Below are 21,633 nucleotides of genomic sequence, written 5' to 3'. Positions count from 1 at the left end.
CCGGCGGCGGAGGGCGGGGAGGGCGCGTTGTAGCCGGGGACACGCACACGGACACGCACACGGACACGCACACGCAGGGCGGCCCCGCAGCGCGGCTCTGCGGCCGAGCCCCGCCAACAAAGACCCCTCTCCGCCCCCCCCTCCGCCGGCCGCGCCGCCGCCCCCCGCGGGATGTAGCCGGGCCGGGAGCCCCGCCGAGGCAGCGGCCCCGCCGCTCCGAGCCCCGCAGCGAGGCCGGGAGGCGGCGGGCTCAGAGGCGCTGCCGCCACCATGGGCAAATCCAACAGCAAGTTGAAGCCTGAAGTTGTGGAGGAGCTGACCAGGAAAACGTACTGTGAGTGCCCCCGGGGGGCTCGCCGGGGGGATGCCGGGGGTGCGGGGGGGTCCGCGGTGCCGCCGCTCCCCCCGGGTCGGTGCCGCGGAGAAGCGGCGGCTCCTGCGGGGCCGCTCCCGGGGAGGGCGCAGGCTCGGCTGGGCTTTGTTGGAAGAATTCAGGGATTGGCTTGGGAGGAGGAAAAAAACCCATAAGGCAGCGGAGACACGGAGAGAGGCAGCGAGCCAGGGGAACGCGCCGTTTTCTTACAGAAAAACCATCCTCCGTGGCCTATTTCTGAGCCTCCGGGAACGGCGGGGCCAGGGCCGCATCCTGCCCGCCCGCGGCGCCCACCGAGCATCGCGCCCTCGCTCGCCGACCCCCCGCCCATGCCCCGAGCATCCTTCCCCCGGGCTGCCCGGCCCCCGGTACCCAGGGCCCGCCGCGGGGATTCGCCTCCTCGGGGCCAGGCAGCAGCTCCCGGAGCGGGGAGCTGAGCGTCTGGGTGGCTTCCAAAGTTTGGGTGCGTTAGTTGGAGGGGTTCCCTTTGTTATTGCGCTCTGAAGTGAAGAGACCTACACCGGCGAGTTCGGTGTGTTTTTCTGAGTAGCTCAGTGTCGGTTTAATAACCTGATTTTCTAAGCGAGTGGCTTTCCCGTCTGGACCTCCACGTTAATCTTGTTAACGTGGCTGGTGCCTGAGCCGTCCAGTTTTAGCAAAATCAGGGTTTGGTTTTTTTTTCCTGAAGGATGCACAAAGGAAACAAAGGCTTTGGTGGCTCAAGTTTGCCTCCCCGCTTGCAGGTCGCAGATATTCCCTTAACGTGCAGCAGACCTGCGAGCTCTCCCCGCTGTCATTGCTGCAGTCCCACGGCAGCGCTTACCCAAAAAGGCAATAGATTAGGATGCAGCAAGTTCTCCCATATGGAGAAGAGGCAATACTGGTGCATTGCACAACCCTACACGCGGGGTTGCTCTCTGCCGTGGCAGAGCAGGCAGGAGGAGGGCAGGTTGGGGGGGGGCATGTCCTCATAGCCAGAGAGGGTGTGATGGTTGAGGTACCCCAGCTGGGCTTCCTCAAAGTGCTCAGGGAGAAGAAATAGTGAGAAAGAGGCAGTGCTGGCTGGGCACAGCCCCTGTCTGGAGCTGGAGCTGGAGCTGAGCCCTGGGTTTTGGTGTCCTCACTGCAGCTGTCACCCACAGCAAGTGCAGTCACACCGGGCCAGGTACAGTTATTGCTGTGCTGCAATTGCAGCCACTGTGATGATCTGATCTCTGGTGGAGAGGGGTCTGGGGACAGCCAGCCCCAGCACAGTCTTGTCTGCTGGTGATCTCCTGCATGCTGGGCTTTCTGCACCCTTGGGGTGGCTCCTCTCTGTGCCAGGAAGGTGCAGTCGATGTGGGGCACATGGGCAGTGATGTCCCTTGTCTTACCTGCAGCCATGGCCACCCAAACACAGTGCTGCTGAAACCATCATCTGTAGGCACAGGGATGTTTCTTCGCTGGATGAGGCCAGCAGAGAGTCATTGCCTTTTGCATCACTTCATTCCCAACTTTCTGCTCCTCTCTTTCGGGTGCCCTCCTCTTTCCACTGCACCCTTTCCAAGAAAGATTATGGTTCTCCCGTCTCTCCCTTGGTGAGTTCCCAGCCTGCCTGTGGGTTTGCCTGCCTGCTCTGGACCTCTCACTGCCTCTTTGCCAAGGTGCAACAGACCCATGTACCTGTGCAGGTGAGGCAGCAGCACCTGGCAGCCATACCACGAGGCAGCACATGGCTCTTGGCATGGCCAGAGCCTGGTGCAGCATCCCAGCGTGCTCCAGCAGCGTGTGGCTGGTGGTGTGGTGCCTGTCAGGGAGAGCCGTCGCTAATTCCAGGCTGTGTTTGTTGATCTCTGCTCATTCCACCTCTTGTCTCTGGGATTAATTACTTTTGCTGAGCGTTTCTGCCCCTTTTCAACAGCTGTCAAGGCGAGCGTGCATTCCCTTGTCTGGCAAAGCACTTCACAGGGCCCTCCCAGGCACGGCTGAGAGCCTCTGATTTATCTTCAGACCCTGGGAGATTGGAAAGATATTAATTTCCTTCTGTGTTTTGGGGAATCCAGGCAGAGGAGAGGCAGGTAGGAGGGCAGGGCTGTGCTGAGTACGGCGGGAGGGACTGATCCAGACCCCCGTGCTGTGGCTGTTGGAACAGCTGGAGCAGGGGATAATCATACCCACAAATCCATGGAATATTCAAGAATTTCTGGGGGCCTGCTTGGGAAAGGTTTTGCTCCACAGCACGGTGGTATTTTGCCACCTTTCTGTCAGACACTGGTGACCATCCTGAGAGCATCCCTGGCCTGTGGTGCCCATCCCGTGTTCTGGCTGCCACATTACTGAGCAGGTGCCACCCCTGCCTCGTGCATGGTGCTGTTTCTGCTGCTGCTACAGCACATCTGGGCAGATGTCTCTGGGAGCCTGAGGCTGGCAGGTAATGATGGGGACCCGCTTTTATCCCAGGGAGGTTCCCGTGGCAGCATGAGCCGTGGCTGTGGTGTGTGAAGGGCTTCTCCCACGCTGGGATTTCCTTCCATTGCATCATTTTCTGTTCGTGTGATTTCCACACAAAACGCAGCAAGTAACAAAAAGCCCCTTCTCGGTTCTGCAGGATCAGAGGGATGGGGAGATGTCACCCCCCCTCTCCCCAGTCCACGTGGCTTTTCTGCACATTTATCTCATCCATGGGACACTGCAGTCCGTGCCGGTGTCTCCTCAGTGGTATTCCAGTGCCTGGTGGCTTCCTGTGTCCCCTGTCCCCTCTGGGGCTTCCATCCCCTATTTGTGGCGTTTCACTGGTCATAGCAATCCTGGGACAAGCAGGTGGTGGGAACAGCCAGGAGAGAAGTCTGGGATGTTTCCCGTGCCAGGACAATTGTAGGCAAGGTGGTTGAGCTGAGGATGCTGCAGAGCTGCCGTCAGCGGCCTCTGTGAGCGGTGAGAAATGTTTTACTGCGTGTATGCAGAGCAGGTTGTCCCAGGCCCTGCTGGGAACCGGACATGGAAAGGCAGGAGCCTGGAAACCTCGTCTCTTGGCTCCCCTCCCCACTCTGCTCCTGACTTACAGTGCTGGGGGCCAGATTTTAATGGCACTTGGACACCTAAAGGCAGAGAAGGACATCTGAGGGCTTCTTTGAAGTGCTGGCTGCCCAAGTTCTGTTGGTTTGGACCCATCACCATGTGGACTTCTGCATCTCTGGGCACCTGAGTGCCTGGCAGTGCCAAGCTCACCCATCTGCCAGGTGCTGGAGCAGCGCTGGTGGGGAGAGCCAGGCTGAGGGGTGAGGATTTAACTCTCCTCAGAGGCCAGGTTGGTGCCACACAGGAGCATGCAGGAGAAGCCAGTGCCTAGTGAGAATAATACTGAATAATAAATTATGCAATTCTTTGTACTTCTATGCATCCTTTCATCCGAAAGCCCTCAAAGTGCTTTATAATAATTAATTTATTAATCTTCCTCATGCCTCGTTGGGGTAGCTCAGAGATGCAGTTTTGTGTTGTGTCCCTCGAGGTGGTAACTCCTGAGGCTTGAAGGAACCACCATCCTCCCTGAATCACATCTGACAACCCCTCTTCTACAGGGATTTAAACCTGAGCTTAACTTGGGCCAGGTGCTCAGAGCTCAGAGCCACAGTGGGACTTGGGATTGTGCTTAAGAGCCTTGTGGGGCCATTCAGAGGGTTCTGCTAAGCTGGAGATTTTATGAAGGTCCTGGGGTATGGCTGCAGCCTGCATAAAGTGTGTAAAGTGCACATGTGCAGTTGTGGGTGCACAGCATGTGTCCTGGGTGGAAATGGCTTGACATGGACTCCTGGGAGAGAAATTGGGAGAGAAATACAGTGCCGAGTGTCCCTTCTTGCAGCAGCACTCCCAGGCCAGCCCAGCCACAGCACTGGCAACCCTTGAAATCATGAAGCAGGCTTAACGATGTGAGGTTGTTTCAGAAAAGCACGTTAGCCTTTTTTTTTTTTTTTTTTTAATATTTTTGGGGAAGATTGGCTTTCAGGGTTCCCTTTGCATTGCCCATGTGCAGAACTAACACTGTATTATTTTTGATGCCAGCTGCAATAGCTGAGCAATCCGTCGCGCTCGGGGCCCTGTCGGTGCAGCAGCATCACTGCTGGGGCTGGGTTGGGATCAGGGGGATGGTCCTGGTGCTCTGGAGGCCACGGTGGGACTCCAGTGAAGGCGTGGGAGCCACGGCAAGGGTGCCAAAACAGCACCCAGGCTGCAGAGTGGGTGCGGGGAGAGGAAGATGCTCTTTTCCCAGGAACCGCGTCCCACCCACTGTGATCTATTTTGTGGATTTTTAAACTCACTCCGGCATCATCATTTTCTGCTCTTTTACAATAAGCCACAAAATTGGCTCTGTTGCTCGACAGTAATGCAGGGAATTAATGGGCATTAGTTTAAGAGCAAATGATAAACATATTGATTTGTAGTTACGGGGGTACGTGGTGGCGGGTGGAATTCTGTGGGAAAGGAAAGGAAATTCTATGATAGCAGCAGTTTTCAGCCAGGAAAATCGCTCAGTTCCTCGCTAGGGGAACCAGGCTGGGGCTTTACTCCATCATGCTGCCCCTGTGCCAGGGAAATGTGCTGCTGGGGTGGTGGGCAGGAGCAGAGGAGGGACCTCAGTAGCTCCCCACTGCTGCTGGTTTATTTTTAGCCTCTGGAGTTTTTGGCCCCAGGCACTGGGTTTCTCTGCCAGGTTGGTTTGTGTTGAAATCCCGCCTGTTGCTCATCCAGAAGAAAGTGGGGTGAGCTGGCCGGGTGGCTACGGACCTGTTATCCCTCAGTGGCAATGCTGGGTGGAATATTCACAGTGAGGGGTGACTTTTAACAGGGGATGGAGTGACAGGACAAGGGGGGATGGCTTCAGACTGAGAGAGGGCAGGGTTAGGTTGGATATTGGGAAGAAATTCTTCATGGTGAGGATGGTGAGGCCCTGGCACAGGTTGCCCAGAGGAGGTGTGGCTGCCTCATCCCTGGGAGTGTTCAAGGCCAGGTTGGACAGGGCTTGAGGTCCCAAGGCAGAACGGTGGGCAGGATATGCCAGAGGGGTGCTCAGGGGCTGGCGTTTGGTTTTGCCCTATTTTTACTGCAGCCCCATGTAACCCAGAGCTGTGAAGGTGGTTGTTGTGGTTCATGTTCACTGCAAGTTTGATGGGGACCTGCTGTGCTGCCTTCAGAGGGCTGTGACAGTCTGGAGCCATCTCCAGCCCCTTCCCCAAGGAGATCCCAGCCTGCTCCCAGTGAATCTCACGACTGGGCACCCCATGTGCGCGTGGACCTGGGATCCCGTAGGTTGATAAAAGCAAAGCAAGTTTTGGGGTGTCAAAAGCAAATTTTGAGGAGTCCCTGCGATCCCTGGGAGTTGCTTGCAGTGCCGTGGTGGGAAGGTGGGGACGTGACCGAGGGCCCTGAGGGTTCCCTCTGCGGCAGAGCGGAGCAGCCGTCCCCGCCGGCCGCGCTCGCGCCGCTGCTGCTCCGGCATCAGAAGAATCACATTTCATTTATCCCCTGACATGTTAATGGATCTGCTTAACCACTCTCCTGACCTTTGCTGCTGCCGCTATAATTAAGGTTGTGAAACAAGAAGCTCTGAAGGCATCAAAGGAAGCGGCTGCTTCAGGGAGGAGCCTGCGGATGCGCTCACTCTGTTATCGGGGTGACATTTGTGGGGTTGCTTTGATCCTCCCTCCCCTCCTTCTGCTCCTGGGAGCTGGATGGCAAGGGGAGCCAGGGTTCGTGCCCTGGGCAGGGGTGGCCACGGGGTGCTCAGCCCAGGACAGGGTGTGTCACTCTCATCTCCACTGCTGTGGGTTCCTCAGCCTGGTGGTGTCGGCACAGGGCTCTCTTCTCACAGCTCCGGCACGTTCTCTCTTCAAGGCATGTTTTTGCTTTCCAACTGGAAGGAGGGCTGCCTGTGCTTTGTATACTGCTTCAGCCACCTGTATTTCTCCAGCATCTTCTGAACGATGGCTGGACCACATGGAGCTGCTCTGGATGTTGGTGTTACCCCTCAGTGAGCTCTGGTTCCTGCAGGAGAGACCAGGAGGGTGGCAGAGGTGGCCCTGCTGTCAGTGAGGCTTTGCCCTGAGAATCCTTCTGACTTTCCTTTGGGTCTGGGGAGCAATGGCTGGGCTGGAGAGACTTCCCTTCCCCTCCAGAGGGGAGTTTTCTCCTCTGCCTGGGGCAGAAATCGTTCCATGGTTTGGGGACAGCACACTGGAGTGCAAGGCCATGCTGAAATCCCTGTGGCCAAGGGATGGATTGAGCAGGGGGCAGGAAGCAGCTGGGCAGTGGGCCTGTTCTATGCCTGTTCCCAGCAGTATTGGGGATTCTCAGCTCCACCAGGGCATTGCTGCATTGGCTCATGGGGAAGCCGGGATTAAATCCAGCCTGAGATGGACCTGTCACAGCCACCAGTTCCTGCTGTGGGGGTGCTCCAGTCTGATTCATTAATTTCCAAATGAAGGCACCATCCTTTGCCCTTCCTCTTCTGCCTTTGCTGCAAAGAGCAACTGCTGCTTTTTCCCTAAACCCAATTTCCAAAGCCTAATGTCGGGCCCTTAAATATTTAATAAAGTCTAAAAAGGATTTCAACTGCATATTGGCTTTCCTGTTGGTACCGGCCCCGGGGGAGATGAGAACAGAACTGCTCATGGACCTGTTTATCCAGTCTGGGAGCAAGACAGACCACTAATGGTGAGGAAGTGCCAAACACAGGCAGCGCTCCCGCGTATCGCTCCGTGCCTCTGTGACAAATGACGCCAATAACACTGTTGGGCTTGTGCTCCCAACATCTCTGAGGCTCCTGAACCCGCCACGGTGCTGGCAATGTGTGTGTCTGATGGGGAGAGAAGTCAAATTTGGCAAGCTGGGATGGGGATGTCCTGCTCCAACAGGTAGGCAGCTCCAGCTGTGTTGGGGACAATGCAGTGGGGCTGCTCCCACCTCCCTTTGGGATGTTGCAGGGATGGATACCTGCATGGGGACACTCCAGCCCGTGGGTGATGTGTCTGGGAACAGGGATGAGCACGGGGCTGAGATGGGCTGGTTTGGGCAAGGTGCAGCCGGTCATCTCTGGGAGCAAAAGAAAATGTCATTGGGCAGGCTCCTGCCGTGGTTGTTTTCTGGTGCCAGGGTCATGTTTTAATGCCTCTTCCCCAGAGCTGTCCCTGTGCCACCCAGAAGCAGGAGCAAAGCCCAGCCTGGGCAGTCTGGCGGCCCTGGAGCTGGAGCTGAGCCCTGACACAGGGCATGGGACTGTCTGCTCTGTAATGGTTAACCAGGACATTGTTATGGAGTTCAGCCTGGGTCAGTGTTTGCAAGTGTGAAGTCTGCACAGAGTACCTGCTGTACCAAGCCCAGTGGTCACTCTGAGGGGACTTCTACAGCGGTGTTTGTTCAGACTGTGATGCTGAGCCCGAATCTGTCTCCCAGGGGTTGGAGTGAAATCGGAGCGAGCGCACGCACACGCTGCCGAGCCGGGCGGGAGGGAGCTCGTAGCTCGTAATTGGTCAATATTAACATTGTGATGATGTTGAAAGTGGAGTTTGTATCAGAGTTATATTCAGAAAATTCTTAAATATGTGTTTCCCAGAGGCAAGGGGCGGAGCGTGTTGGGCATAAATTGCAGGGTGTGCGGGGCTCACCCTGGAGCACCCTGGTATTTTACGCATGAGGGACCGATTAGCGCACGCATGAGCACCCCAGTCATTTCCTCATCCGTGCCCAATAAGTTCACGCATGAGCACCCAATTAATACACAGATGAGCGCACAATTAATTTACATGTGAGCACCCGGTTGATTTATGCATGGGTGCCCAGTTAATTCATGCTGGATTGCACACTTTTCCGTGCATGAGCGCCCTGGTGGCTGATGCATGAGTGCCCAGTTAATTGGTGCATGTGCCTCCAACCAGTTCGTGCCTGAGTGTCCAATTAATTTATGCATGAGCACCTGATCCACTCACACCTGAGTGCCCAATTAGTACGTGCACAAGTGTGTTATCTACTGATTACACTAATTTACACATGAGTGCCCAATTAGTTCACGCAGGAGTGTCCAGCGAGTTGACGCGTGACTGCTCAATTAATCCGTGCATGAGTGCCCCAGAAATTCATGAATACCACAAAAAATTGATGCATGAGCCCCCAGCTGGCTCGTGCATGAGAGCCCCTTTCACTCATGCCTCAGCACCCCGGCAGTTCATGCATGACCACCCAATTAGTTCACCTAGAAGCACCCACATAATTTATGCGTGAGTGTCCAATTAGTCCATGCATGATCTTCCGGTGTATTTTTGCATGAGTGCCCATCTGGCTCAGGGATGGGTGCCCAGTTAGTGCAGGCCTAACTGCCCCAGTCCTTCATGCCTGAGCACACACTTGCACCCACTGCACGCATGTGGGTGCCCAATTCCCCATTATCTTGGGGCTGTGTTGAGCATCCACAGCAGGTTTAGGCAGCCTCAAACCCAGTGGGAGCCCAGCTTAGGGTGATGAGCTGGCTCCCCCAGACTGGGATGCCCAGGGACCTGTGAGGACCCTGTGAAAGAGAAGCAGACCCTGCCATGACTCAGTGGGTGGTGCTGGCTGTGGGTTGGCAGCAGAGCCCATGACCCGGCAGAGCTGGAGTGCCCTGTGGCAGTGAGGGAAGCCACTTTGTGGCTGGAAATAATTAACTGGTTTCCTGATAAGATGGTGGTGACCACGGCCCCTGTGGGGCTGGAACATCATGTCACCTCATGAATCCCACTGTGGCCAGGGGTCCCTGAAGTGTTTTGAATTTGGCCACCTCCTGCCCTCCTTCCTGCTGCCCCGGTCCTGCCACGGTCCAGCGAGCAGTGAGCTCCCCTGCAGCAGGGACACGGATGGGGATTTGCAATCCCGGGTCCCTCCTCTCCTCGCTGCCTGGAAAACACAAATTAACAGGCTTCAGCACTGATTAACCAGAGCTGATTCTTGCTGCAGTGGCAGCTGGGTGGTGGGAGGAGAGGGGGCACGGGAAGGGCGGGTGGTGACGGAGCTGTCAGTCCTCGCCTGTGCCGCTGGGATTGATGGAGAGGTGGGGGGAGAGAGTTGGGGGGGTTTGGATACCGGTAGCTGGGAGGAGGGTGCCGGGGGCTGCTTGGAGGCTCTGCCCCTCTGTGCTGTGTGAGATGTGCAGCCAAAACCCTCCTGCCAGCTGAGGCGGGAGCAGGAACGGACCGACCAGTGCTGCCAAGGGCAGCGAGGGCCCGTGGCCGCAGTTTGGCCGTGCGGGGCAGCTCCCGAGCTGCTCTGGGTGCCTGTCCCTGTCCCCACTGCCTGCCCTGCCTGCGGTGTGAACCCCTCGCTCGGCGATTCCCTGTTCTTTGCCAGGAGCAGCAGGAACAGCGATGTGCTGTCAGTGATGTGCTGTCGCTGCTGCCGTGCGGTGATGTTCCTACGGGGTGCGGTGATGTTCCTACGGGGTGCGGTGATGTTCCTAGGGGGCCGGCGTCTGCGGCGCGTAGCCCGGGGCTCCCGGCTCGGCGGTGCCTCTTCCAGCGTTGCGGTTCATAACGAATGCTAATACTCTGCCTTTATTTAGCGCCTTTCATCCCCAAGGATCCCGGGGCACGCTGCTACTAACAAGCTGCTGCGTGTGCTATTTATAGCCCTCCCCAGAGCGGCTGCGGGAGCGGCGGTCCCTGGAGCACGGCGCGGCAGCTGAGCCCAGCTCAGTCCCGGCTTAGCTGGAGCTCGGCTCTGCTCCGCTGTGATGCTGCAGTGGGGCTGCTGTGGGTCACCCCCTTGTCCTTGTGCGCCGGGGGCACACCTGGCTGAGGTTTATATCGCTGCAAATTGATGTGTATCGGCTCAGCATCGCGCCGTAATCGATGCCGGGGGAGGGAAATGCAGCAGCCGCCGCTGCCACACGGGTACTTTCTGTGAGCTTGGCAGGGCTCTGCGTGCCGGGGAGCTGCAGAGCGTGGATCCGGGTGAGTGGAGGGACAGCCCTGCCTCTCCGTGTGTCCCCTGTTCCCAGCCTCAGGACAGGTGACTCAGTCACACAGTCAATGGTGTGTCCCCCAGGGCTTCCCTGTCTGCAGGTCCAGCTGCCGGGCTGGGCATTAGCATCCCTAATCGGTGCCGCTGGCTGTCACACTCGGCAAGGTCGGGGCCGCTGGGAAGGGACAGTCATGAAGTCATCATCTGTCCCAGATCCGTAGCAGCAGACACAGGGAGGCAGGTACAGCTCAGGCCCTGCTCACCTGGCCACAGCCACGCTGGATCAGGGCCGGGGTGTTTCCCTGCACTGGGAACACTCTGCCCCTGTGGAGAGGGGAGATTTGGTGGCAGATTTGGAGTGGTGCACCCAGAGGTGGGTGGTTTTCCAAGGGCTGGGAGATGAAGCCGTGCTCCCACCCCAGGGCAAACCCCACAGCTTCCTCTGCACCCGGAGGACAGGCACTGGTGCCTGTGTGCTGGAGGAGGGATGGGGCTCTGCGTGGCTCCATTCCAGTATGCACATTAACAAATCCCTCCTCGGGAGCCCCGTGCTGATTTTCAGGCTGGCACCTGAGTGGTTTCCTCCATCGGAAAAGCCTCTCCTGGGAGCATCTCACATCTCTCCTGCGGCACGAGGGGAGCTGGCTCCATCCCTCCCTCCCGCCTCAACCCGAGCGTATCAGTACCAGCATTTCTCCTGCACTAAAAAAAGCACAAATTTCTTAATTGTTTCCTGCTGGAGTTGAAAGGCAGCTCCCGGGCCCAAAATAGCACGTTGGGGGAAACGCAGTCGAACAAGAGAGAGCAGAAGGCGATTTGCCTGGAGGAGCTGAGCCGAGCCCTGACTGCAGCCTCAGGCTGCTGCTTTGGCTCCTTTCACCTGCTCCAAGGGCTGCCCGAAGTCCTGCTGCTCACCCTCCTCCTCCTCCTTCCACCTGCCCTTCGTGGTGCCCGCTTGGGCTTGACTGGGGCTGCAGAGCTGGTGCCTGGGGATCCTCGAGGTGGGGGTCGTGGCCAGTGTGTCGATGCTTGTAGGGAATGTGTGCAGAGAAGCCCATTTCTGTAAGAGATGTCACTCAGCATCTCTCTTTTGGAAGGATGCTTCCATGCAAACCTTTTTTTGGGATGGGGAAATCCCTTGGGACTGGCATGACTGTTGTTTTAGCCCACCCCAGCTCAGCTGCTGGATGCAGCATATCCTTTCTGGCTCCCTCCTGACGGGAGACCTCTGTCCTTTCCCCTGTCTGCTCTTCTGCCAAAACAAACAACTCTCCAAATTCCTCCTGTGGTGCAGCTAAAGCCCTTGGTGTCCTTCATCCCAGGTGCCAAGCATTTCTGTGCCTGCCCCACCTCTTGTGGGGTGTGGCTGCCCAGATGCCCGTGGTGGTACTGCAGGTGCTGCTGCCCTGTGCCAACTCCCTGGCGAGTCTGGGGTAGCCCTTCCTGGGAGAACTGCAGGCTCTGTCCCTCCAGCAACCCCTGAGCTGGGATGGAGGGACCCCCAATGCATGGGGACAGCCTTGGGCACAGAAATTCCTGCCCACAGGAATGCTGGAGCCAGCACCCGGCACGTGGCGAGGGGGACCCTCTCCTCTGCACTCTGCACCTTCTGCCAGGCACGTTACAAATCTTCCTGATGGAAAATTGCTTTCTTTATTTTTTTTTTGCCATCCAAGGTAATTGGCATCTGTTGATGTGCCTTGGGTCTCTATTTTTATCAGCCGTTTGCACATTGACATCTCCGCTCGCCTCATTATCCCCGCGCCTTTCAGACCTGTGGCTTTCCTATCATTAGTTAGATGCACGATGCAAAAGAAATGACTAATGAGGTTGTTCCCCCCTGTGCCCACCCCCTGGCACAGGGCTCCCTGCTGGCATTCTGGCCAGGCACTGCTCCTGCAGCGGGACAAGCAGGGACGGGTGCCAGGCCCCTGCCCTGGCATCCCGCATCCCGTCAGAGCCTTTCCTCTGCTGAGGACATTTGCCACTCAGCAGCTGTCCCTGGGCTGGGGGCACTCAGGATTGCCAGTGTTCGCTGTTTTCTAACTTGTACGTTGTTGGGGTTTCTCCAGAGCCTGGTGAAGCTTCCCAGGGCCCTGGGATGGGTCTGATGATGTTTCTCCACGTGGGTCAGAGGCAGCTGGGACCTGGGGGGATGCCAGCTCTGGGGCTTTGCCCATGCCCGTGTTCAGTATGTCAGGGCCAGGCATGTTCTTTCCCTGAGGTAACTCCAAGCAGATGTTTTGGCAGATGTTTCCAGGGATGTTTTAGCTCTGGGGAGGTGGGAGGGCAGGGCCAGTACTGTCCCTGCATGGTCCACAGTATCTTGCAGCGATGGTGCTGCACTCTTCTGGCAGGGACCAAAATATTTTGAGGAGCTCCCTAGTTTCAGGGCTGGAGTGTCCCCAGCACCTGCAGCCTTGGCCCCATTGACCACCTGGGGTGGCCCAGGCTGTGCCTCAAAAGCAGCCACTGGCATATGGGGAACACATGGCAGCATATGGAAAAAGTGAACCCTGGGGTATTCCCTAGGGTATTGACTGATGGGAGCCCTGGGACATCCTCCCTGGGAATTCACTGATGGGAGCCCTGGGACATCCTCCCTGGGAATTCACTGATGGGAGCCCTGGGACATGCTCCCTGGGAATTGACTGATGGGAGCCCCAGAACATCCTCCCAGGGAAGTCACCAATGGGAGCCCCAAGGCATCCCCCTGGGAAGTCACTGGCAGAAGAGCAGAGGAACAGCTGTTGCAGCAAAAGCACTAAATTCCTGTCTCTTTTTTTCCTCTTTTCTCCTATTTTCTCTTACAGTCACAGAGAAGGAGGTGCAGCAGTGGTGAGTGTCCTCTGTGGTGGTGAGCTGGCAGGGGTTTGGGGACGTGGGTGAGGGAAGGGGAGCTGATGGCACTCAGCCACCCCGCTGGCTGGGCAGAGGTGGGGGGTGCAGGAGGCATGGGCAGGGTGCAGGTGTTGCCTCATAGGAAAAAGAGGGTTCAAAAAAGGTGCAGAGAAAAGAAAATAGAGGTTTTTTCCTTGCACACCTCATGCCTGGTGGGGCTTGATTGCTGCAGCTCTTGGCTCTTCCCTCCCTGTATGGGCGGCATGGGGACATGGGGACTGTCCAGCTGGTGGCCAAGGCCTTGGCTGCAGGAGGCCGGTGCTGTCTCAGCATGTCCCCATTTGCAGCAGGGCCCACAGAGGCTGGCAGGGGTAAGATCCATGCTCTCACCCCATCCCCTCCGCCCCACCGAACACAGTGCCCTAGAAAAGCCACTGCTTCCCTTTCATCTCCCTATCCCACCAGTCAAGGTTTGCTTTTCTTTATCTCTTTCTCTCATCCTTCCCCCCACCCGATGAGTCATAGCTGCAGCAGCGTGGAAAAGATGTCACCGGCACTTCGGTTTCCCACCTCGCCACCCCCTTCCCCTCCTCCTCCAGCCCTCGTCCCGCTGCAACGGGAGCCTGACAGATCTGGGCGATGTGTTGCATAATATTCACGTACCCCACGTGGTCCCCGTGTGCTCCCTGCATGCTCCCTGCACCCACAGGTGCCACACCCTCCAGGGTGGCACTTCAGAGCACCCAGGTGCCCAGAGCTGGGACCAAGGGCTTTTTGAGGTGTTTAAGCATCGATGGGTTTTGGAGACGCCACCCGAGGACACAGTAACCCCGCTGTGCCCCCCCAGCTCCCCTGAGCAGCTTTCACTTGGGGTTGTGCAAAAATCATATTATGATTTGGAAGGGACACACAAGGATCATCAAAGTCCAGCTCCTGGCCCTGCATATCCCAAGAATCCCACCATGTACCTGAGAGCATTGTCCAAATGCTTTGTGACCTCTGGCAGGCTCAGTGCTGTGACCACTTCCTTGGGGAGCCTGTTCTGGTGCCCAGACACTCTCACGGAACCTCGGCTGCCATTGTGCTGTTGTTTTTCACCAGAGCATGGCTGCAACACGGAGTTGCTGTCAATCCTGTCTGGGCAGGGGGTCCCTGTCCCCTCCCAGCTCCTGGGCACTGTTCAACACAAGCCTGGTTGTGGCTCTGTTGCCGCTTGTGGGCTGGCAGCAGGTTGGAGCAGTGGGCACTGCTCGGTGTCACCGGTGCCACTCACTGCTTGTCCCCACTGCCACCCTCGCTGTGCTGCCCACAGGGACCTCATCCCACAGGGCTGGGAGGCTGTGGGTGGGTGATGGGAGTGATACAGGGAGCACCTGGGGACCTTCCCAGCTCCAGCCCACTGCAGCACTGGGAAGAGCCTCATCCCAGCTCCCCAGGGCTCAGCGGGGAGATCTTCCTGGTGCCCATGCTCTGTCCTCCCTCCACAGGTATAAGGGCTTTATCAAGGACTGTCCCAGTGGGCAGCTCGATGCCGCTGGCTTCCAGAAGATCTACAAGCAGTTCTTCCCCTTTGGCGACCCGACCAAATTCGCCACCTTTGTTTTCAATGTCTTTGATGAGAACAAAGTAAGTGTGGGATCCGGAGGCGCAGTCCAGGGGAGTCAGGGCTGTGTCTGTGGTGGTGGTGGGATGGGTTTGGAGCACGGCTGTGCAGCACCAGAGGAGCAAAATATTCCAGTGCTTCCTGGGGCGTGAAATCGAAGTGGCACAGCTGGAGCGAGTGAGCCCCCGCGCTTATTTTAGTGGAGGAGAATCACGTGGGGAAAGGCGATGAAGTGGCAAAGCAAGAGAGGAGAAACGCGATGTTTTGGTGCTGCTGACAAAAGCCCAGCCTTGCAGTGCCCCCACATTCCAGAGCTGCTCCTGCAGGGATGCTCACTGGTGGGTCAGGCAGCAGCGGCCGGATCACGCTACTGGAGACAGATGTGCATCGCTCCTCCCTCCCCGTTGCCTCCTTGGATGTGCCCCCTCGGAGGGCACACGTGGGCAGGGAGGGTTTTGCGGGACAGGGGTGGCAGCAGCACCCTCACCCCCTCCTTCCCTTCCCCAGGACGGGAGAATCGAGTTTTCGGAGTTCATCCAGGCGCTGTCAGTCACCTCCCGGGGGACGCTGGACGAGAAGCTGAGGTGTAAGTGCTCCCCATGGGATGCTGGAGGGCTCAGCCCCACGAGGGTGCTGGGGGATGTCACGTGGGGGTGACAGGCTGCGGTCCCAGCACCTTGGTGTTGCTCTGGCTTGCAGGGGCGTTCAAGCTGTACGACTTGGACAACGACGGGTACATCACGAGGAACGAGATGCTGGACATTGTGGATGCGATTTATCAGATGGTGGTAAGTGGGGTGTGGGGGGGTGAGTGGGTTGAGCAGCCTCTGGGGGTCTCTGCTGGGCTGGAGCTTGGCTCTCTGGGAATGCCGAAACACCTCCAGTTCCCTCTTTGGCCTTTTTCGATGGGGGATTTTGGCCATTGTGACCAGGACAGGGTCTGGATCTGGCTGCTGCGTGTGGTTCTGGTGCCAACACTGTCCCCTTGCACTCTGTCCTGATGTTGGGGGTGTTGGGGGGACAAAACTCGTGTCCTTGCCTGGGGACCCCTTCCAGGCAGGGCACAGGTGGGTGTGTGACTGGGCCCTGTCCTGCTGCTGCAGGGAAACACAGTGGAGCTTCCTGAGGAGGAGAACACACCGGAGAAGAGGGTGGATCGGATTTTTGCCATGATGGACAAGGTGAGGATGCTTGAGGGCTTTTTCCCTGGGGCCAAGGGATTTCAGGAGGTGCTTTGGGCCCTTTTCCTGCATCTCGGCTCTTGCAGGTGCCTCCTTCCCCCATCAGTACAAGGTCTCAGCTGCCACCAGGATCAGTGTGGGACCTCCCCATATCCCCCAGAGATCCCTGTATCCATTTCAGGGTCCCCATGGTGGCACTGCCCCATCCATGGCACTCCTCTCTGGCTGCTGGCGTGGGTGGCTCGATGGGGAAACCGAGGCTGCGGCAGTGGGGAGGACGTGGGTGGCTGTGTGGGATGGTGTGGGTGCTGCCGGGTCCCCGGGTGCTCGGTGCTGAGGTCACTCAGCTGGGCCAACGTGGTGCTGTAACAGGAGTGTTTTTCCAGAATGCAGACGGGAAGCTGACGCTGCAGGAGTTTCAGGAGGGCTCCAAGGCCGACCCCTCCATCGTGCAGGCGCTCTCCCTCTATGACGGGCTCGTATAGTCCCGGGGCCGAGCGGCGGTGAGTGTGGGGCGGGGGGCCAGGGGTGCCCCATGTCCCACCTCCCTGGTGCCCTTCTCATCTTCCCTGGCTGATTCTCCTCTGCTGAAGCATCAAAACATGGGCATCCCCCTCAGATCCAGAAGGAGGGGATGTTTGCTCCATTCTGATGGGTTTCTCCCAGTCCCTCCCATCCCACAGAACACCCCCAGACCACATCCCATGGGGGTGGCAGCATTTGCCTGTGGCACAGCTCATGCTCTCACCAACAGATTTGGCCGCAGAGGAGGCAGGGAGGCAGCTGGCATGCTGGGGGCATGGGGATGCTCCAGAAAGATATTAAATTAAATGTTTTATTTATATTATATCTCATCATATTATGCCCTGGAGCTGGCGGCGCTGGGGACTCTGTGGTTCGCGGCATCCCACAAATGCTGGGCTGAGCACGTCGTGGACCTTTCTATACCCCATGGGGCCACGTAGGGATGTCTCATGGGGTGATTTTGTCCATCCCAGTCCAGTCAGTGTCCAGCTGTGGGGGGTGAGGTGTTTTTTAACCTCACTGGAGTTCTGAGCTCTTCAGAATCTCCCTTGTGTTTCCCACTTTGCCTTTCCAGCTGTGCTGGTGTCTCGCGAGGTGGCCACGGGGATTTCCACCCATCCTTCTCACCCCGTTTCCCTTCTCCCCTGCCTTCTCCTGCAGATGCCTGGGGGAAGACGCTCTCCGTGCCATCCGACCACCGCCGCGCGAAGCTTGCCTGTCCCTCTCGGCCTTCCTTTCTGTTCCGTGAGCAAAGGATGCCCTCGCAGCGCGAGCTCACTCCCCCTCTCTGCACTCTCAACCAGCCGCTGCCATTCGCCAACTTCTGCTTTTTCCAAAAAAAAAAAAACAACCCCGCGCCAGACCCTGGTCTGAGCGGCAGCGAACGCCCAAGACTTCAGGACCGGGGGAACGGGTCGAGCGTCGCCGAAGGCAGAGCTCCCCCCCCCGGCCTCCTCGCTCCCCTTTTGCTCCCCTTTTCCTACGTTTTCGGATGGGACTGCGGATGTGCCGGCGTGGTCCTCTCCTGGGAACCAGCCGGCTGGAGACGGAGCCCAAAGGTACCGGGGGGCTGCACACCCCGGGGTGCTGCCTGTGCGGGGCAGCCGGGGAGCCGAGGCACCGACAGCGATGGGGAACAGAGTCCTGGCGTCACCCACGATGCCGCTGGCAGCCCGGCCCGGCTCACTAGGAATATATATTATATTATTATTATTTTTTTTTTTTATTTTTTTTTTTTTTGGTGAGACAGTATTGTGCTTTTTTGGTTTGGTTCTTTTTTTTTCTTTTTTTTCTTTTTTTTCCTTTGGCGGAAAAAAAAGTGAGGCTTTTTTTTTTTTATATGCCTGTCTCGGCGATCGATATCCTTATTTATTTGTTGTAAATGTTGCTGCTGTGTTTCGTCTCTCGTGTGTGTGTGTGTGTGTGTGTCCACCCACCCAGGTGAAGATTTGTAAGGTTTACATGCTCGTACACTATTGCGGGGACCCGGGAGCCTGCAATAACAATGAAGCCAAAAATCTGCCTTCCCCCTTCTCCTCCCCCCCCCCCCAATATCCCAAGCTCCATGGGCTGGCTGCTCTTTGGAGGGGATGCTGTAGCTTCTTTTCCTCTTCCTGTTCCCTATTGCCTGCATTTTTCTGTTCACCCTTCCCTTTGGGAGCTCAGTAAGGACTCGCTCAGCCCAGCAGACTGAGCTGCTCCATCCCTTAGGCAGGCAGGGCGAGGAAACCACTGGGCACCAGAGCGTCCCTATTTCCTTCCTTTGTTTCCATTTTCTCGCTGCATGAAAAAGTATTAATGGAGCCCAGAGCTGGGTTTTGCATTCAAACAGGTTCCTTTGCTATTTTCTGCTTTGCAAACGGTGGGAAGGTCTGTTTGGTGGTGGCTGTGAAATCAGCCCATGTGCCAGTGGGGCTGGTGGAGCAGAGGGGGTGCATTGCTCCAACTTGCTCCTTCCCTCCATCCCAGCTGGGGCCATGTCACAGAGGGATAGGAATATGCACGGGGATATGGGACACACAAATGTGGGGCTGCAGCACCCTGGCCATGAGAGGTGCTTGTATGGCCTCTCTGTCACCCACCACCACTCCAGGATGTGCCCCCAGCTCAGCCCCACTGGCACACACACTGTGGGACACAGTTGGCATCTCTGCTGGAGAATGAGCAATGGGTGGGTGCTGCCACAGCTCCGTTTCCACCTGCCTTGGCCCCTGCCCCGGGGAAGGAGAGATGTGCATCCCCTTGGGAGCAAAGTGCAAGATGCCTGTGGGACCCCTAAAGCCAACCCTGGGGGTTCACCCTTCCACCCCCGGTCCGGCTGATGGTGGCAGCATCTTTCTGCCCAGCCGTATCCCAGAATGTCTGCAGCTCCTGTGGCCAAGCCTAGCTGGGGGACTGTCCCCATGGCAGTGGGAGGTGACAGCTGGATGTGGAGGACAGCCTCACAGGTGTCTCATGATGCAGCAGAAAAGGCTGTGCCTCGGTGTTCCCTGAATCCTCCTGGCACGGCAGGGACAGACGCCCCAGCCAAGGGACGCTGGTCCTTTGCTGTGCAGCCCTGCTCCCGAGTTTCAGGGCCATGTGCTTATGGTACTTTCTGATGCCCATTAAAAAACCACCTTTCCCTGTCCCCAAGGAGACCAACCTCAAATCCACGTGCAATATTTCTGCCTCTTCTGCAGTTCCTGCCCCCGAGGGTGCCCATGTTTTATTGTGTGGGAGTCAGGGAGGGTGTCACTTCGCTGCCTCCCATGGAAACTCCTTTTCCTTGATGCTTTGGGGCCAAAATGCAACTCTCTGGGGTAGACCTTTGCAGTGCCTCCAACTTGTTGAATGCTCATCTGCCAGACGGCTCCCTTCCTGGTGCCAGTGGAAGTTCCCAATGAATGTGACACTGCTGTAATTGCCTCCACTGACAAATGAGGGACCCTGTGACGTTTGACACAGCTCCCGGGCAAAGCCAAACCTCATTTGCTTTGGCACTTTCCCCTGAAAAGCTTTCAGTTTTCAGAGGACCTGTCATGAGTTGGGCTCCATCAGTGCTCCCTGGGGAGTCAGCCCTGCCAGGGTGCTCGTCACGCTGAGTGTCCCCGAGCAAAGTCTTTTGGCTCCAGAATCTGCCCCTGCTGCTGCAGATTTGGGACCCTGGCTTGGTTGCTTCCAGTTTCCCTTTGGTGAGCACCGAGGGCCCCCAACTCCTCCTGAACAGCACCAGGATCTGCAGCATCCCAGTACTGCTGAAAATAAGGCTTGGAGCATCTTGTGCTTGGGAATGTTGGCCTTAAGCGTCTCGTGCCTCAGTTTCCCCATCAGTGAAGTGGCCGGGGTGAGCCATCCCCCTCTGGAAGGTGGTTCAATGCCTGTGCCCTGGCAAGCATGAGTGCTGGATATAGCTCATGGCTGCGGCCATGGGGGCTTGGCAGGACCCACCAAACATCAGGCACGTGTGGAACCCCAGGAGCGGTGCACAAACCGCCGGGGTGGAGTTCACATCAACGAATAATTAAGTCCAGTCTCTGTTTTGCACCTGCCCATGACAAAAAGCAAACTGCCAACAAGCCCTGGTTTGTTTCTGTTCATGCTCGGGTTCCTGGTGTCTGTCCAAAACAGAGCCCTGGTGATGGGAAGGGGACCCGAAGCACAGCCAGGCAGAGGCACAGGTCCCGCCCCGGTGACTGCAGCGTGTCCCCCCCCTTCTCATTTGTCCTCGTTGGTGTTGCCCCATTAAATGCCATGTCTGTACTTTCTTTTCATTTTTCTGTCCATGTGCTGACTGTTGCTGCTTTGTACCCGTCTTTCCTTGAGCTCTGGGGCTGGGCTGGGCTGAGCTGTTTCCCTCAGGAGCAAAGATGTGGGAGAAGGCTCTGGGGGCAGATTCCCCCCTCCCTCTCCTCACAGCATAAACCAGGACCCAAGAGAGAGAGAAGCAAAGGGTTTTTCCTCTGGAGCAGCCTGTTAATTAATGTTATTTATAACGAGATCTTGCAGCCCCCAGGAGCGCTCTCCCCTGAGTTGGTGAAATGGGGTGTTTGATTATGGGGAACCCCACACTCTGCTTGTGCCAGGTACCAGTTGCATCTCACCCACGTGTGCAGAAGCAGGTGCCTGTTGGTGCTCCCTGTGCCATCAGGACACTGCATCCTCGTGGGATGGGGGGGCTGAGGCTGTGGGACCCCTATCCCAGAGCCACTGCTCTTGAGTGGGCAGGGATGCAGGTGACCAGCTGCCCAGGGGGTAGAAAGTTCCTGGGGTCTGGGGACTGGCTTCAAAGCAGGGCCAGGCGTGGCATGGGGGCAGCTGAAATCACTGGCAGAGCTGCCCTCTTCCCACGTACTTAGGGTCAAGGGAGATTTGGATAGGATGGGGAGGTGACCCACAGCCAGCTCACTGTCCCCTATCATCTCCAAGGAGAAGGTTTGGGGCATTTAGTGAGGGCATCAGCCACCCCTCCTTCCCGAGGGCATTGGAGGGGAGGTATCTGGCTGGGGCAGGAATGAGAGCTAGGGACAAAGGAGGGAGCTGATGGCCCTGGTCTCAATGCACAGGTTGGGGTACAGCAGTTTTGGGGTCTCAGTTGCACATACCAGCCCTGCAGGAAAGACATCCTTCCCTTCTCTCTCTGCTCCTGTGGCCACCTCTGGGCTGGGTGCTGTGTCCTGTGGGTGGGACCCTGACCCCACCAGTGGGACCCCTGCCTGGGGGGTGGCTGAGCCCTGGGCTGAGAAGCAGCAGCTCCAGCAAAGAGCCTTGTTTGTGAAGATGAAGCCTGTGTGTGCGTCCGTGCCGGTGTCTCGGCTTGCATGCCCCGCTGCCTTGTCTTGAGATGAATTCAAGAGCAAACCAAGCAAAAGAAACAGTTTAAAAACAAAAAGAAAACGAAACGAAACCCAGGAACTTTGTGACAGTGGAAATAAAAGCTTAATGACAGTAACAAAATGCCTGTGGTTCGTGATGTGCTGGGGTGGAGGGTCATGGCAGCCCCCGGGCACCCAGAAGGGCTGGGAGCTGGGCTGGGGGGTACAACCATTCAGTGCCTGGAGCACGGGGCTGTGGTGACACCAGCAGTGAGCAGTGCCAGGGGGTAAACCAGCACAGCTGTAAATAGGGATGCTCTGAGCCCTGTGACCAGGCACTGTGCCCACACCTGTGAT

At 57.3% G+C, this 21,633-nt stretch overlaps 1 protein-coding gene across 1 annotated transcript; it reads left to right on the top strand.

The window, feature by feature from the left end:
* On the top strand, positions 1-21,418 carry NCS1 (neuronal calcium sensor 1). Its single transcript, XM_032708429.1, has 8 exons — positions 1-334; positions 13,147-13,171; positions 14,662-14,800; positions 15,285-15,363; positions 15,477-15,565; positions 15,881-15,958; positions 16,345-16,461; positions 17,144-21,418. The coding sequence occupies exons 1-7, from the start codon at positions 271-273 to the stop codon at positions 16,441-16,443; spliced, it is 573 nt and encodes a 190-aa protein (XP_032564320.1). The 5' UTR covers positions 1-270; the 3' UTR covers positions 16,444-16,461; positions 17,144-21,418.
* The last annotated feature ends 215 nt before the right edge of the window (positions 21,419-21,633 follow it).

This window comes from Chiroxiphia lanceolata, chromosome 21 (assembly GCF_009829145.1).
Source record: "Chiroxiphia lanceolata isolate bChiLan1 chromosome 21, bChiLan1.pri, whole genome shotgun sequence".
In the NCBI taxonomy this organism is placed as follows: Eukaryota; Metazoa; Chordata; class Aves; order Passeriformes; family Pipridae; genus Chiroxiphia; species Chiroxiphia lanceolata.
Note: the sequence above shows the minus strand (reverse complement) of the source record. Positions and strands in the feature narration are given on the sequence as shown.